Below are 15153 nucleotides of genomic sequence, written 5' to 3' on the forward strand. Positions count from 1 at the left end.
AGCCTGCTTTGCAATTTGTCACTCTTTGAAGCTGGCACAATGCCATTCACGAGCATCCTGGTCCTCCCACCTCTCTTGCACCGTCACTGCCCTGTCCCTGTCCCTGTCCCCACAGGGCTGTGCTGGCTCCAGCCCCACAGCCCTGCAGCAGGCGGCAGCACCCATGCTGCATGGGGCAGGCTCATGGCTTGTGCCAAGGGCACCCTGTGGCACGTCAGGTGGTGGATGGCGACAGGAGGACCTGCGGTGCTTGCATGCCTCTTCTTGCCTGTTGCAGGGCGTGTGTGTCCCCTCCCACCTCCCCACGTGGCACACACTTGTCCCTTCACACCTCCCTGAGCCGCACATCCGTGTTCCTTCACACCTCGCCAAGTGGCACATCCGCATCCCTTCGCATGTCTCTGCGTGGCACATCCTTGTCCCTTCGTGTGTCCCCCCGTGGCACATCCGCATACCTTCGTGTGTCCCCATGTGGCACATCCACGTCCCTTCACGTGTCCCCACGTCCCTCTGTGCCTCCCCGATGGTGTGTCTGTGTCCCATCACGTCTTTGTGAGGTGTGTGCATGTCTCTGGTCCTGCGCAGGCAGGACACAATTATTGCCAATTACTGCGAGGATTGCTGCTATGTCACCACAGACACCAGGGCCTGGTCAGACCCCCCTCCCATGGAGGTCGCACCCATCCTGCCCCACCATACAATCTGACCCTTTGTTTCACTCTTTTGCAACGCGTGCTTTTTCTGGAACCAGTTCCTCATGCTCCTGGAGCAGGACGTAGACGGGGAGAGGTTTCACCACCGCTGTCCTTCCCATCTCTCAAAATCCCTAAGGGGCATCACGGGCTCTTTGTGGTGCTGTTCCACATGAGCACAGACTTGGGGTGAAAATTTTGGGCATCCTGGGGTGCAGGCTTCCCCTGAGGTGGCCTTTCCTCCAACACATGCATGGTTCAGCTGCCTGCTGAACCAGACACAAGGAACCCCATGGGGTCTCCACGAGCTGTGGCATTTCTGTGACCCTGGAGGAGGTGGCGATTGCCAATAATCTTGGTAGTCATCAGGCAGCAATCACCTCTGCTGGGAAATGCCACCTAAGCACAGCTGGCAGGCTTCCGGCATGCCGGCAAGTCCTGATCTGCAATGTCTTCCTTGGCTGCCTGCGCTAGCTGTTAGGAAATGATGCGCCAGGGATGCTGCCTGTGATTTTGGAGAGGTGACCAGGGTGGGATGCATCCCCCAGCACCCGCAGGTTGGCTCAAACACCCCATCTCCATCCAAAGCCAAACACTGGGGCCGACGTAGGAAGGAAGAACCACACTCCCATTGGGAAATACCAGTATCACCCCATGGAGACCCTCACCTGGCATATTTACTGCACTCCGGAAAAATCCCTCTTTCCTCATCTCCACCAAGAACCCCAAGCCTGGGGAAACCCCTGTGCCGTCATGTATCCACTATTCCGGCTCCCTGCAAAGGTCTCTTTCGGTGTTTCCTTGTTTTGCACTAGCGAGTTTGGTGTGTCCCCTCCCTCATTAACCCTAGCAGCAGTTGGTTCCTGGAGACATGCAAGAAATTGCCGCCTGGGCGTGCTGCGTGCCGAGAAGCCTTGCACAATTCCCAAGGTTATCACCTCAGAGAAGATTTGAGGGTGTCACAAATCGTAGCTCAGGGAGGGTATAAAAGAACCCTCTCCAGCACCGTGCAGCAACCGATCCTGCCCGCTCCTCTCCTCACCATGTCAGCATCAGAACAAGCCATCCCCAGGCCTACCACTCGGTGAGTAGCTCTTCTCCAAACAGGGGCTCCTGGAAGCAGCCAGAGCCCACCTTGAGCTCCTGGAGGGGATGGATATCCGTCTCCTCTAATAATGTTTTGCTGGTTTTCCTTCTTTAGCAAGACGAAGACTGACCTGGAGCTCGCTCTGGAGTGCGCCATCAACATCTACCACCAATATGCCATCAAGAACCCCCGGGATGACTTCCTGAGCAAGTCGGAGTTTACGCAGCTGTTGAAGGAGACTGCCAAGACCTTCCTCACCCGCACTGTGCCGGTGAGAGTTGTGCAGCTTGGGTCTCCTACTGCTGGCGAGAGCTTGCATGGGTGTTGGCTTCCTTGGGGCACGGGGTGGCCGAGAGCCTCCCAGAGGGGAGGGAGGGTTGATGGGGTTTTCTTGAAGCTGTGCTGTCCCTGCATGGACTCTCCCCAAACCGAGGTTCTTTGCAGAGATGAAGGGAATTGGAGAGCCCTGTGATGTAGCTGTGGGGTGGCAGGGAACCCAGGGCCCCGCTGTGCGTCGGACTGACTTGTCCCCATTTGTCCTGCAGCCCAATATGTCCATCGATGACTACATAAACCAGCTCTTTACCAAAGCAGACAAAAACCGTGATGGTCGCCTGAAGTTCACCGAGTTCCTCACCACACTGAACCTTGCAGCCATTGATGCCCATAATAGGTCCCATGAGCCTAGCAGGGGCGAAGGCCCATATCCAGTTGGTGGTCATGACCATGGACATGACCATGGACATGACCATGGACATGACCATGGACACGGTCCCCGCAACTGAGGCTGTTCCCAGGGTGGCTGTGCCCACAGAATTGTGCTCTTCCAGCAGCATCATCTCTTCCGTTTGCCCACAAGCATATAACCAAAGCTGTGTTGTCTGCTTCTGCCTATGGCATTGAAATAAAATTTCTTTCTCCATGCACCAAATGCATCTGTGCTATGTATCCTGCATTCTCTGGGGGGATGTGATGTGTGCCCAGCTCAGCCCGCAGCCACGGGGGGTTAAATGCAGGTTGTAATGGGGAAGCAGTGGGACAGGGAAGGCAGGGGGGAGTCAGGCCACACATCCCTGCTTATGTCCTCTGGGACAGAGCAGAGCCACACGCCAGCTCACATGGGGCTGTTTCACATAGCAGGCTCCCCATCCTGCAGCACCCAGTCCCCAGCAGGGTCCCCACCACCTCCCTGAGGCTCACAGGCTCCTTGCTTGGGGGTGCTTGGCCCCAGCACTGGGTTTCCTGGGCGGGGGCAGCCAGGGGGGCTGCACAAGAGCATCCTCACCCCTGTGCTCCCAGCCCCTCATTGCCCCAGCTCCGGGATGCTCCGTGGGCGAAGCACGGCCGGGTGCTCGTGGGGTGCTGCTGAGTCCCCCCAGCGCTGACCTTTGGTGGGGGCACTGCTTTTGCAACCTGCAGAGCTACTGATGTTTTCCTTGCAGACCCAGCACTGGCACAATGAACAGTGCAGAGGGGCTTTGTGGATGCAGTTTTAACTCTACACGATGAAGCCTCACACTTCTGTTAGCGTTGGGTGGCAGCTTCCGGGCTCCCGACAGGTTTAGGAGCCACTCCAGGCTCTTGGGGGCCAAACACACAAGCGGAAAAGAGCTGGGGTGTTTGTGGGGAGCCATGCACTGAAGGGGAAATCCCCAGGCTCTTGAGGCTTTGACATTTCAAGCATCAGCTGGAACCAGGAGCCCACGCTCTACGAAACTGAGCTGGGAGAGGAAGCACGGGGCTGTTGCGTGGTTATTTGCACTCGATGACACCAGTCGTCGCTCTCCGACGTAGCTGTTTTGCCATCGGCAAGGAGTCCTTGTCCCCCATCCGGGTGCTCTTCACCCCCTGCTCCCTGCCAGCGTCCCTGGGCATCATTTGGGCATCACTGTGGGTTTTGGGGAAGAGTTGGGGACTCAGAACCCACAGCTCTGCCCCTGGGGGGACAATACAGACACACAGGGCAAAACCCAGCAGGTCTGGTGGCTTGCAATGACAGCTGGAGAATGAGGATGCAATTTGGGACTGCTGATGGGCCATAATGAGAGAATAAAAGAAACAATAAAGTGAGTCAGGGATACCAGAATAAACCTCCTGCAACAGTTCTCGTTACTGCTCCTGAGACATGTGAGGAGCACCCTCAAACAGGAGTGGTGACCAGTTTGTTTTTGTATCCTCACCCTCTTCCTGGAACCTATTGTCTTGTCTTTACACCTTTTCATAGTCTCATCTTCATCCTTCTAGTACCTGCTCTGCTAGTGTCACGGGGGTGGCTGTTGCAAAACATCCCAGTTAATGCTTGGGGCAGCAAAGACCACGACCTCAGATTTTCTGCTTGCTTTGAGCCCAGTTTCTTCCACCAGGTTTCTGGAGCAAGACGGAAGGTCTGGTGCAGGTGATATGAAATGGAAAATAATGGAAAATAATCTGGAAAACCATCTATTGAAATGTAGACAACACTTTCAGTTTTGCTAGCATTTGTCCAGTTCATAATGTAGGAAACAGTTTGCAATCACACTAAAAATGTATCCACATCTCTCCAAAAATCCCATCTTTTTTCTACACCGGCATGAAAGAGGGAAACATTTTCAGCAAAACCTGCAAATTTTTGTCAAGTCCTGTCAAGGCGGACGGTGCGTTTCTGTCAAGGTAGGGGAGTATATCCAGAGGCTTCCCCATTCTTTGCCCGGTTGGAGCCAATGGTGGGGTGACAGGACAGCATTTCCAAAGGCCGGTGGGTGCAACCAGGAACTGTGAGCAGAGGAATGAGATGGGGAGGGGCTCAGACGTTCCCACCTTGCAATTTCCAGGTGCGGGAAATGCTAATTCAAGCTGTTGCTTGCAGCAGGTGTGTCACCATCTCTGATGAAAGAGAGTCTCAGATGCATATAAAAGGCTGCCCAGATCCCTGGGTCACTTCAACAGACCCATCTTCTGCAAACCCTACTTGGACACAAGGTGAGTAGCATTGCAATGGTTACTGTAGCAAATAAGGTGAGGGAGAAGTGATTTTGTATAGTACTTCATCTCTATAGTACTTCGTATCACGTCTGTCTTGTTTCAGTGTTTCCCACCTTGGGGAGGCTGGTTTTGGCTGCAGCAAGGCTTTGTGTTAGTATAAATAAGTGTTTTTTCTGTGCCATCTTTAGTGGGGTATAGTTGTTTCTGCTTTGTGGTGGCACCCAGCTGAGAGCAGGGTCTCCCTGTGCTTGGTGTCCGTGGTCCAAAGGGTTTTAAACCTGAAGTGACAAGGAGGAGGAAGTCAGGCAGAGCCTGTGATGGAGCTGGTATCAGAACTGCGTTGACTCAAAGCCATCCCTGCCATTGGCAGCATGGTGCTGATACATGGGTTTGTCCGTCCTACCTGAACAATGCCCCCGGGTCAGCCACAATGAGCCGCTTCTTGGGTGAAGTTAATAATGTGTTTGGGCTGTGCTGTAAAACAGTGAGATTCCTAAAACCTCTCATTACCTGCTCAGCACCGAGGAGCTGCTGACCACCCTTGGGTGCTGCTGGCCCCATGGGACGGGGCAGGTCCTTTGCACACTGGTGAGGTGCATCTCAGCCTCAGGGTGCCCAGGCACATGGTGTGGGGTGCTTGGCTTTGTCCCCTTCAGGACCGGGCCTGACCCCTCCAATGGCTTTGGGGTCTCTCTGCAGGTACCCTGAAAGCTCAGCCATGTCTGCAAGCACTGCCACCACCCTGCCTGGGCATCAGCAGTTCCCAGGAAACTGCACGCTGGAGATGGCCCTGAATGCCATTGTGGAAGTCTACCACCGCTACAGCATCCGCAAGCCTAAAATCGACTTCCTCAACTTCAAAGAATTCAACACGCTGCTGAACGAGCAGGCACCGACCTTCCTGGCGGCCTGTGTGAGTGCCATGGGGGAAGGAATCTGCTGGGGTGCTCCTCGGGATGCTGTGGTGGGAGCAGGGTGCCCTCATCCCCCAGGGGTTGTGGTCCATCAGGCCCGGCTTGTGCACTGGGGGGGCTGCTCATCCTGCCTGCTAGCACAAGGTTGCTGAGCAGCCAAGGGGGCCTGGGGCAAGACCCTGTCCATCTGGGGGTTTTACACACAGGACAAAAGAGGGGCTCAATGATCCCACAGCTTCCAAATGTTTCCTGGGGTACGTGAGAGCAGAGCTGGCTTGGTTTCCACCAGTGGGAGCCCAGCCTGGGGAGGGGGCACGCTAACATGCTCTGTCCCCCATTGCAGAACAGGAACCGTCCTGGCTACCTGCAGGAGCTGTTCAAGGAGACAGACTTAAACAAGGACAAAGAGCTGTCTTTTGAGGAGTTCACCATCGTCTTGGCCAAGGTGGCTGATGACGCCCATCGCATCATGCATGGGGAAGACAGATGTAAACGAGAGAGCAACTGAGCTCACACGTGTTGTGGTGTTTGGCCCCTGTGAAGGACCCAGAAGGGGCTGCTTGTAGGAATAGGGCTGTGGCTGCTTTCTGCCTGCTTGGATTGCTCATGAGACAATAAAGCATCACTCGAAACCTAATGAGTCCTTCCTATCTCAGCACTCACTTCCCATGGATGGGCAGGGTGGGCACCAGCTGCAGGGAGCACGAGGTCCTGCAGCATCCCTGGGAGAAGAGCTTGCCCGAATGGGGGAACCCCAAAAACCCCTGGGGGGGAGGGATTTATGGCAATGGGGTGGGTGGGCAGGCAAGAGCTGTATCGCTCAGTGCCTGGCCCAAGCTAATAGGGCTGGGAGGGAATGAAAGGCCTGTGCAGGACACTGAGCCCTGCTGGGTTTAACCACAAAGCTTCAACACAGAGCAGCTCCACTGGAGGTTTTTCTCCTGGGTGAGGAAAATGCATTAATACCCCCACAGCAGCAGGCCACAGCTTTACAGTGAGAACAAGCCATGGGGCTATTAAGAAAAAAAAACAAAACAAACAAACAAAAAAACCCCCACAAAACCCACAGTCAAAAGTTGCTATTTGTACATAGACATCCCACCCCATGGGGTGCCAAAATCTCGGCATGAGCTAAAGGAAGCTTTGAAGGTCTCCAGGGAGACCTCTCTGCACAACCTGTGCCAGGGCTCTGTTACCTGCATGGCACAGATGTGCTTCCTGGTGTTCAGGAGGAGCCTCCTGTGCTCCAGGTTGTGCCCAGCACCCCTCGTCCTGGTCCTGAGCACCTCTGACAGGAGCCTGGGGATGCCCAAAGGGTCCTGCAACAACCCAGCCCCGAGGGGCTGCTCCCCAGTAGGGTTTGCAGTTGTGGGTATCTCACACAGACCTTCACTCAGGAAGCATCTGCCTTGCTCAGAGCAAGCCCCCTGATTTCCTTGAGCTAAAACCACATCTAGCAACGATAACGTATTCCCAACCCAGATCTCAGGCTAATGCCTGTTATGAACTGCAGTGCACCTCACAGCAATGAACCCTGCCGTGCCCTCAGCCAGCTGCCTTTGCTTCTCCCTACTTGTAAATCCATATTTTGAAAGCACTTTTGCAAACATTGCCAAGCACAGGGTGCCCGGCGAGGGCTCGGCTCCTCGAGGTACAACCGGTCCTGGTCACCTGGAACCAGATTTTCCGTGCTGTGCGGTGCCTGCTTCCTTCTCCTTCTCCTCCACCGCTCCAGCAAGCGGATGCTTGCTCAACCCTGGCGGCCTTGGGGTCAGGATTGCAGCTCGCTGCAGCTGCTTTGGCATGGCCCGCGGGCACGGCCGGGCTGGAAGGCTCCTCCTGCGAGGAGAGACCTGCAGAGCTGGGTCAGGAGTTGTGCCAACACGTTCCCGTGACCCTGAGTGGTACCCAGGCTCCCCTGTCATTTTAAGGGCTTCGTTCAAATTTAAATGGTAAATGCTGCTCCTGGGGGCTCGTTGCTGCTGCCTGGTGGGCACAACAAAGCATCTATCTACTGCTCCTGCTCGGAAACCCCTGGCCCATGCCATGCCCTGTGTCCATCCTTGCCCTGCCCACCTCCGGGATGATAAAATAGGCAAAAGCTCAGTTTCGTGAAATTGCTACAAAATTCTGCAACCGAGCTGATGGTCCCCAGCACCCCGTTGTGAAACACCCCGGCCCTTCCTCAGCTGCTCCGTGCATCGTGGAGCTCCCCTGTTGTGAAACGCGGAGCATCCCCAGTGGCAAGGGCAGGGGCTTGGTGCTGTGCCCCCCAGATGCTCCCTTCATGGTGCTGCTCCACGGCCACTCGTCTGGAGCTCCACTGCCCCGTTTTGGCCTGCACTTGGAGCCCCAGATTAGCATCACGTTCGGCAGGTTGAACAAATCCCCAAACAAACCTGCTGAATCAGCAGGGAGGGGATTTTAATAAAGCAGCACTGGAAAATCTTGTTTTGCTCCTGCTCTTTGCTGCTCTGAGCCAACGCGCTTGCGCGCGGTCTCTGCTGCACCAAGAAACAACACAATAAAATGCCACAAAGGGAGGACATGGATTTAAAAACACAAAAATACACCTTTTAGCCCCACCCCATCCCCAGGGCTCAGAGCATACCGCAGGTGGGGGAACCGCCTCGGGCACGGGCTCTGGTTGACCTGCAGAGCTGAAACAAAGCTCCTGGAGCTGCACCAGGTTGGAAGCCGCCCCACGTTATTTGCCTTTCAAGAATAGCTGCTCGCTGCAGGCAGGGGATGGTCCCCGGTGCTGGGGCACGGCTCTATCCCCATGTCACACGGGTGACCCCAGTCACATCAGGGATGCTTCAGGGTGCACCAAGGCAGGGACGCTGCGAGGTTTGTTGGAAAAGGGCAGATGTGATACCGGGGGTCCCCTTTGCCTCGTGGCATGGCAGAACAACCTCACAGAGGGGAATAAAATAGGTCAGAGGGAAGCAAGCAAGGGAGATGGACTTATCAAGTCAATGGGAAATGACAGCCCTGATAGCCACGGGGACATGGCTGGGGGGACATGGCTGTGCCCTGGCCACCACCCTGCCACCCAGAGGACATGACACACCGACATTACAGGAAAAGCCACAGAGCCCCCTTTTAAGGAACTACCCCTGAGCCTTAAGCAACATGAGTATGTCATGACGATGGACTGGAATTGGATGAAACGGACATTTCACAACGGGGGGGCAGCGCCGGCAGCCAAGCTATAAGAGGTGTCACGCTCCAGCCCGGCTGCAGGTCAACCCCGGACCGTCTCGCTGCTTCGTCAACATGAGCAAGGCAAGTCTAAGGGTGTTGTGGGCTTTTAAGGTCTCCGTGCTCTTTTCCAGGTGCAGGTTGGGCCACTGGAGGTGCAGGGACCCACCACAAGTCCTGGCAGAGGGTGACAGCTTCCATCGGGGCTCATCTGGGCATGACCACGAAGAGCAAAGTCTCTCATGGAAAGGACTCCCTGCAGCATGGCCCGACCACCAAAGGGGCTCGTGGATGTCAGATCTCATGCTCAGCGCCTACATGTCCACAGGGGCTTTTGGGGAGCCTTGCTCCCTCCAGCAGCACCTGCCTTGCAGAGGAAAATAATAGCTCTCAGATGTTCTTGGTTGCACAACCCAGAGCTGAAGCAAAGAGAGGCTGCAGCTCCCTTCAGACTCCCTCAGCTTGTGCTAGATAAGCACAAACCCAAGCAAACAGCCCAAATTTAGCCTGAAAACAGAACGACTGCAAGCCAGGCTGCATCCTCACCTGGTGCGAGGCAGCTGGCTGTAGGGGAGCCTGCTGGTGGGCACCAAATGCCTTTTGTGGCCCCTGATTTTATTCAGCTTTTTGTTTCTCTTCCAGGGCTGCCAGACCCAGGGACCGCTCTCCGAGCTGGAGAAGTCCATAGATGTCATCATCGATGTCTTCCACCAGTACTCGAGACGGGAGGGGGACAAGGACACCCTGACCAGGAGGGAGCTGAAGCTCTTGATTGAGAAGCAGCTCGTGAACTACCTGAAGGTGAGCAGAGCCGAAGCAGGGCTTCTCCTGACCCGCGTGGGGAGGAAACTGGGTTGGACCCCATTGCCCCACTGGTCTTTACCAGCCCAAATGCCCTCAGGGACCAGATTCATCCCAACAGCTCCCTCCTGCTCTCTTCTCCTGCCCCAACACCGTCTGCCCAGGCCCTTCCCTTCCACCTGCCACTTTCCCACATGCTCCATGAGATGCCCTAAAGACAGAAGGAAACCCACCAAGGTTCAGGTGTGCCCTTAGCTGAACATTTATCCTCATTACCTCATCTGCAAAAATCAGAACCCCATTGCCCAACAGCTCCTTTGCCATCTCAGAGCGGTATCAGAAATACAAACCCAAACACCCATTTTTCCATAACTCACTCTTCTAAGGCAGAAGGTAAGTGTTTCTAGTCTGATGTGCTAAGAAAGCAACTAGTGGTGACACAACTCCACTGCCTTCACTGGCCTCCTTGTTGCACGGCATTCCTGCAGCGATGTTAGCCTCCTGCTCTCCAATTGCTTTGCTGCCGTGGGTGTCATTGCTGCACTCAAAGCAGCTCCTGATGGCACAGAGATGGAGCCAAGCACTGGGCTGGGCTGTTGGAGACCCCAGGAGGGTCCCAGCGAGGCTGGGGGGACCTCTGAGCCGTGACCGGTGGGACTTTGTCCTCACCCCAGCTCCTTTCTTGCAGCACGTGAAAAACCAGGTCTCCATCGACCAAATCTTCAAGGACCTTGACACCAACAAGGATGAACAGCTGAGTTTTGGTGAGGTGATGCTCCTGATCATCCGGGTGACTGTTGCCACCCACGAGCACCTCCACTTCTGCGAGGACAGGCTGCACCCGCAGCACCCGCAGCAGCACCAGCAGCAGCACCAGCAGCACCAGCACAACCACTGAAGCGAGCTGTGCTCCGTGGCCAAGGGCTCCCAACCCGTGCTTCTCCCCTGGCTTCTCCCCTCCACCCCTCTGCTCCCCCTCTCTGTTCCTCTCTGCCTGCCTCCCTCCCCTCAAGTTGGATGGTTTTGCTGCCAAATAAAGATTTGCCCTGAGGCTGTCAAAGTTCTCCTGTTTCTGCCCGAGTTTTATCATCTTGCCCTCCCCCAGTGGGGCTTTAAACCAGGAAATTTGACTGTGAGGTTTTGAAATGTGACTTTGGCTGCAGGTTCCTGCAGGCGAGGTGGCCTTCTGGGGACAACAGGGTTCACTACAGTGGTGTACCCCTTGCAGTGTCCTCCATAGGCCCAGACAGACAGCACAATCTGTCAGATCTCTGCATTTCATAGAATCATAGAATATCCCGAGTTGGAAGGGACCCGTAAGGATCATCAAATCCAACTCCTGGCACCGCACAGGTCTACCCAAAAGTTTAGAGCATGTGACTAAGTGCATTTCCATGTGACTAAGTGCATTTCCACCTAAAAGGTCCATTTTGGCCTGGGAGTGCTCTGCATGTCCCCTAGGACTGAGCTGCAGTGGTGGGTGACAGAGCTGGAGGAGGAACACCCTTGTAGGGCACTTTTGCTCTGCATGGCACTGGGTGGTGGATGCATTGCACTTTCATGCCAGGGGGCCACTGACAGCAGCGAGGTGGGGGTGCTGGGTTTCACGTGGACAAGAACTGAGAACAACCCCAACACATTTCTCTGAGCATCCGGGGTTTGCATCAGGAGGTCTGCTCTGAAGGGCTGATCTTGGGAGCTGGAAATGCCGGCGGTGCCTCCGAGCAGCTTCACACCGTGAATGCACAGAGCCCTGTTACTGATTTGCATGTACCTTTTAGAGGGGAAAAAAGGAACAGTAGTGATTTCCCAAGGGTGAGTCAAACCCCTGAAATTGCCCTGCTCAGTGAAGAAACTTGCCACAAGCTTCCCAAAAGCAGCGGCACTGAAGCAAGCCCCCTGGCTAACACAAGACTGCCACAAGTTTGCTTCACTGCCGCTGGCCAGGTTGCTTCAGCTTCCTTTAGGGTTGATTTTGACATACGAAACATGTCAAACACCTTCCTACAAGGTAAAATCTGCAGGAGTGAACATAGGATCAGATCAGTTCTGCCTGGGGGCCTGCACAGGGTGGCGCATCCCAGCTGGAGCTAGATCCTGCACCCCAAAATGGGTCTTGCACCCCAAAATGGGTCATGCACCCCATCCTACAACATTTCTGTGTCTCCACAGCAGGGAGAGAGCAGAGCAGGGTCACTGCCACCACACTGCCAGGGCAGAAGCACATCGTACCCGAGAGCAGAGCAGTCCCATGAGGATGTGCCCATTGTGGGACAAGCTGTTAGGGTCCTCTCCTGCAGCAACTCAACTTACCCAGGCGCTCAGCACCCTGCCAGTGGGTGCTCAGCAGCAAGGGGCTCTCCTTGTGCAGAGTCCAAGCGCACAAATCTGGGTGCCGGAGGCACCCAAGGGCCATCCTCGCCCCTTCCACCAGGAACCACTGCTGATGCAAGAGGATATTTGCCAACACAGCGGGACTTCACGCTGCCCTGAGAGCTGGGGTGCAGGACTCCTGCTGTGTCATCTGCTGGGGCTGTCGGACCATGGCAGAGGAGATGAAGCACGAGCCACATCCTGCTCTCAGCAGAGCAGGACCAGGGCACCAAAGCAGGGCTGCAAGCAAGCAGAGGAGATGGCTGGCTCCTTCTGCAGTAGCTGAGCGGACCCCAAACCCGTACACATCCCATCACTCTCCAAAAGCTCGCAGGTCCACAAAAGAGAAGACACCAAAGCAACGCAGGGAACGTGTTGGATACACCCCAACGATCCCATATCCCATACAGCAGGGATGTGCAGTCAGGCTGAGCAGCTCAGCAGCTTTGGGTGCGCTGCTGCCTGCGGGACGTGGTCACGGCCACGCTGGTTCTTTTGGGAATGGGGACATCACCTGAGCCCCTCCAGCCCTGCTGCTCCAGGGGCAGCAGCACGAAGCAGGAGGGTGCAGGCTGGGGGGACAGCCCTGGCCTCCCCGCATCCAGCCCCAGGTTGTAGGGCAGGATTTGGGCTCCGGATACCGAGGCCGGGAGGTTTGGGACAGGCTCCGGCTGCCACCTGGTGGCAGGGCCACCGCCGACGAAGCCGGCGCTCACCGCACCCCGCTCCTAGAGCACCAGCGCTGCTGCAGCGAGTACATTTATTATTTTCCTCCACGAGTCTGAAAGAAAAACTGAATTTCTGGGCTGGGCTGGGGGGCACCGGGACGTGCAGCGGTTTGCAGCCACCCACAGCGCTCCTTTTCTGCTGCCCCTGCTCAAGTCGCTGCGCGGGGACACCAGCAAGGGCTGGCTTCTTCCCCAGCACGGCCACATCAGCGCTCCTCACCTGTGTCCCACGGCAGGCAGCAGCAGGAGAAGCACCGCAAGCAGCAGGTAAATGGTGGCTGCAGGTAAATGCCAGCCGCAGCTCCCCCTTCCCTGCTCGGGGGCTGTACCCTACAGCCCCCTCCTCGAGTTTGCCAGTGTTTTGCATTCATACGTTGCTAAATGGCCCAGCCCAGCCCACACCCAAGGACCATCTCTCTCCTATTTGTCACACTCCCTGTCCCACAAAAATGCCCTCAAGGTATCCCTGCTGTCTCCTCACGCTTCAGACCCCTCCCAGAGCTCCCAGGCTGGAGAAAAGGGGCTGCAGCCTGCAGGGCTGGGCTTTATGAATGACCCTGTAACAAGGAGATGTGGCACAGCCCTAACATCCCCCTGCCCCCTGCTCTGCCCACCACAGAACCGCAGCCTGGCTGAAGTGGGAAGAGACCTCGGGGTCCGTCTGGTCCAACCCCTGCTCAGGCAGGGACACCCAGAGCAGGGTGCTCAGCACCATGTGCACAAGCTTTTGAAGATCTCCAAGGAGGAGACTCCACAGCCTCTCCAGGCAACCTGTGCTCAGTCCCCCGTCAGTACAGAATTGTTTCTTGGTGCTCAAAAAACCCTCTTGTCCTGGCCCTGAGCACCACTGGCAGGAGCCTGGCCCTGGATGTGATTGAGATCCTCTCCTCCAGGCTGAGCAGCCCCAGCTCTCAGCCTCTCCTCCCAGTGCAGGGGATGAGGGATGAGCCGTGGCAGGGTAAAACCGGTCAGTCCTGGGGTGTCAGTGAGGGCTGTGGCCAGGATCTGACCTGTGCCCATAGCCCAGTGGAGCTGGCCTGGCGGGGGGCTCAGGGTCTGCTGACGCTGCTCTGGGTGAGGACGTGCCACCGCAGGATGGCACCGTGGTGGCAGCCGGCTGGAAGGGAGGAACCGGTGGAAGGGAATGGCTCGGAGTGATTCAGAGCAATTTTCCTCCTAATTCCCTCCGTTCCCAGGGCGGACGTGTGCTAATTGGGGTGGAGGGAGGAGCGCGGCAGGTGGAGGTGCCATTGCCATGCGTTGCCTCCCGTCCTCCTCCACAAACACGTCCTGCTGCACCGCAGTGCTTGGCCACCACACCAGCACCCCCTGCTCTGTGCCCAGCTATGGGGCCAGCCCTGAAGCCTTGCTCCTTGCCCCATCTTGACCCAAGGCTCCTCCAAGAGCTCTAGCTCCCAGGGATCACAAACAACTCCTGGGCTGCTCCAATGTGCAACAAAATCAGCTGTGTGCCAGGCAGCCTTTGTTTCGCAGAGGGCCTGCAGCAACTTGCAGGGCAAAATTTAGCTCTAGACCATGCTCTGCGTCTCGTTTCCAACCCACTTAATTGCAGAGGTGCCTTGTACCGTGCTGGCGGTATCAGCAGCGACACGTGGGCGGCCAAGGCTGGCTCCAGCAACCCCTCCTCTCCCAAACACGCTGCCTGGGAAGGCTGATGCAGAGCGTGATCTCACCTGGCTTCCGACCAGATCTGGCGATCTAGCTGAAAGCTGGCACACCCTGCATGTAGGGAGGGCTCCTGACAGCCCTGTCCCGGTGCACAACCTGCGGCCTTCGCCTTTCCCGAGACCACACGGGGATTCAGGCGTCCTGTCCCAGCCACCTCGCTGCGTCCGCCTGTCCCCAGCCCTGTGCCATGCTCTTTCCCCAGCAGCCACCAAGTGACTTTCGCAGGGGACAGGCTCATATCCACACCCATGGCTTATATCCAGACCCATGGGCACCCAGGGGTGGCGTCACTCGGGGCATCCCCACACTGCCATGAAGCAGACAGCGTGGTCCTCTTTCTCCTTCCTTGCAGAAGACACCACAGCTCAGGTGCTGTTGGCAAGACTCTGAACATAGCCTGGGCTCTCTGTCAGGCCATATCAGGCAGATGGAACAGCCTTGAAAATAAGATTAATCCCACATTTTCTGGAAGAACTTATTTTCTCTCTCACTTTTTCAAGGCTTTGGCACTGCAGAACCCCATGAAGTCACAAATAATTGTGATTTTAAATTAAAAACAAACAAACAAAAAACACTTTATGGGCAGCTAAATGCAGTCTTTCAAAAATGAAGCAAAAATCCCCTGTTAGAAATATTTTCAAGCAGATTCCTGCAGCCTCCTGCCACCGGCAAAGCCCAAGCTTGGCGCCCCGAGCTGTGCCTGC

General features: G+C 56.1%; 3 protein-coding genes across 3 annotated transcripts; all 3 read left to right on the top strand.

Annotated features, from left to right (window-relative positions):
* Nucleotides 1-1735: 1735 nt before the first annotated feature.
* LOC311219935 (protein S100-A12-like) lies at nt 1736-2564 on the top strand (the record flags this gene model as incomplete). The annotated part of the gene is made up of 3 exons (XM_084303291.1): nt 1736-1776; nt 1894-2050; nt 2325-2564. The coding sequence occupies 3 exons, from the start codon at nt 1736-1738 to the stop codon at nt 2562-2564; spliced, it is 438 nt and encodes a 145-aa protein (XP_084159417.1).
* A 1784-nt stretch (nt 2565-4348) lies between these two features.
* On the top strand, nt 4349-6162 carry LOC311219936 (protein S100-A7-like; the record flags this gene model as incomplete). The annotated part of the gene is made up of 3 exons (XM_084303292.1): nt 4349-4428; nt 5440-5653; nt 5998-6162. 3 exons carry the CDS (start codon nt 4349-4351, stop codon nt 6160-6162), a joined length of 459 nt encoding a protein of 152 aa, XP_084159418.1.
* Nucleotides 6163-8905: 2743 nt separating this feature from the next.
* On the top strand, nt 8906-10722 carry LOC311219997 (protein MRP-126-like). The gene is made up of 3 exons (XM_084303352.1): nt 8906-8942; nt 9501-9659; nt 10348-10722. Exons 1-3 carry the CDS (start codon nt 8934-8936, stop codon nt 10555-10557), a joined length of 378 nt encoding a protein of 125 aa, XP_084159478.1. The 5' UTR covers nt 8906-8933; the 3' UTR covers nt 10558-10722.
* The last annotated feature ends 4431 nt before the right edge of the window (nt 10723-15153 follow it).

This window comes from Netta rufina (assembly GCF_964035555.1).
Source record: "Netta rufina genome assembly, chromosome: 29".
Taxonomy (NCBI): Eukaryota; Metazoa; Chordata; class Aves; order Anseriformes; family Anatidae; genus Netta; species Netta rufina.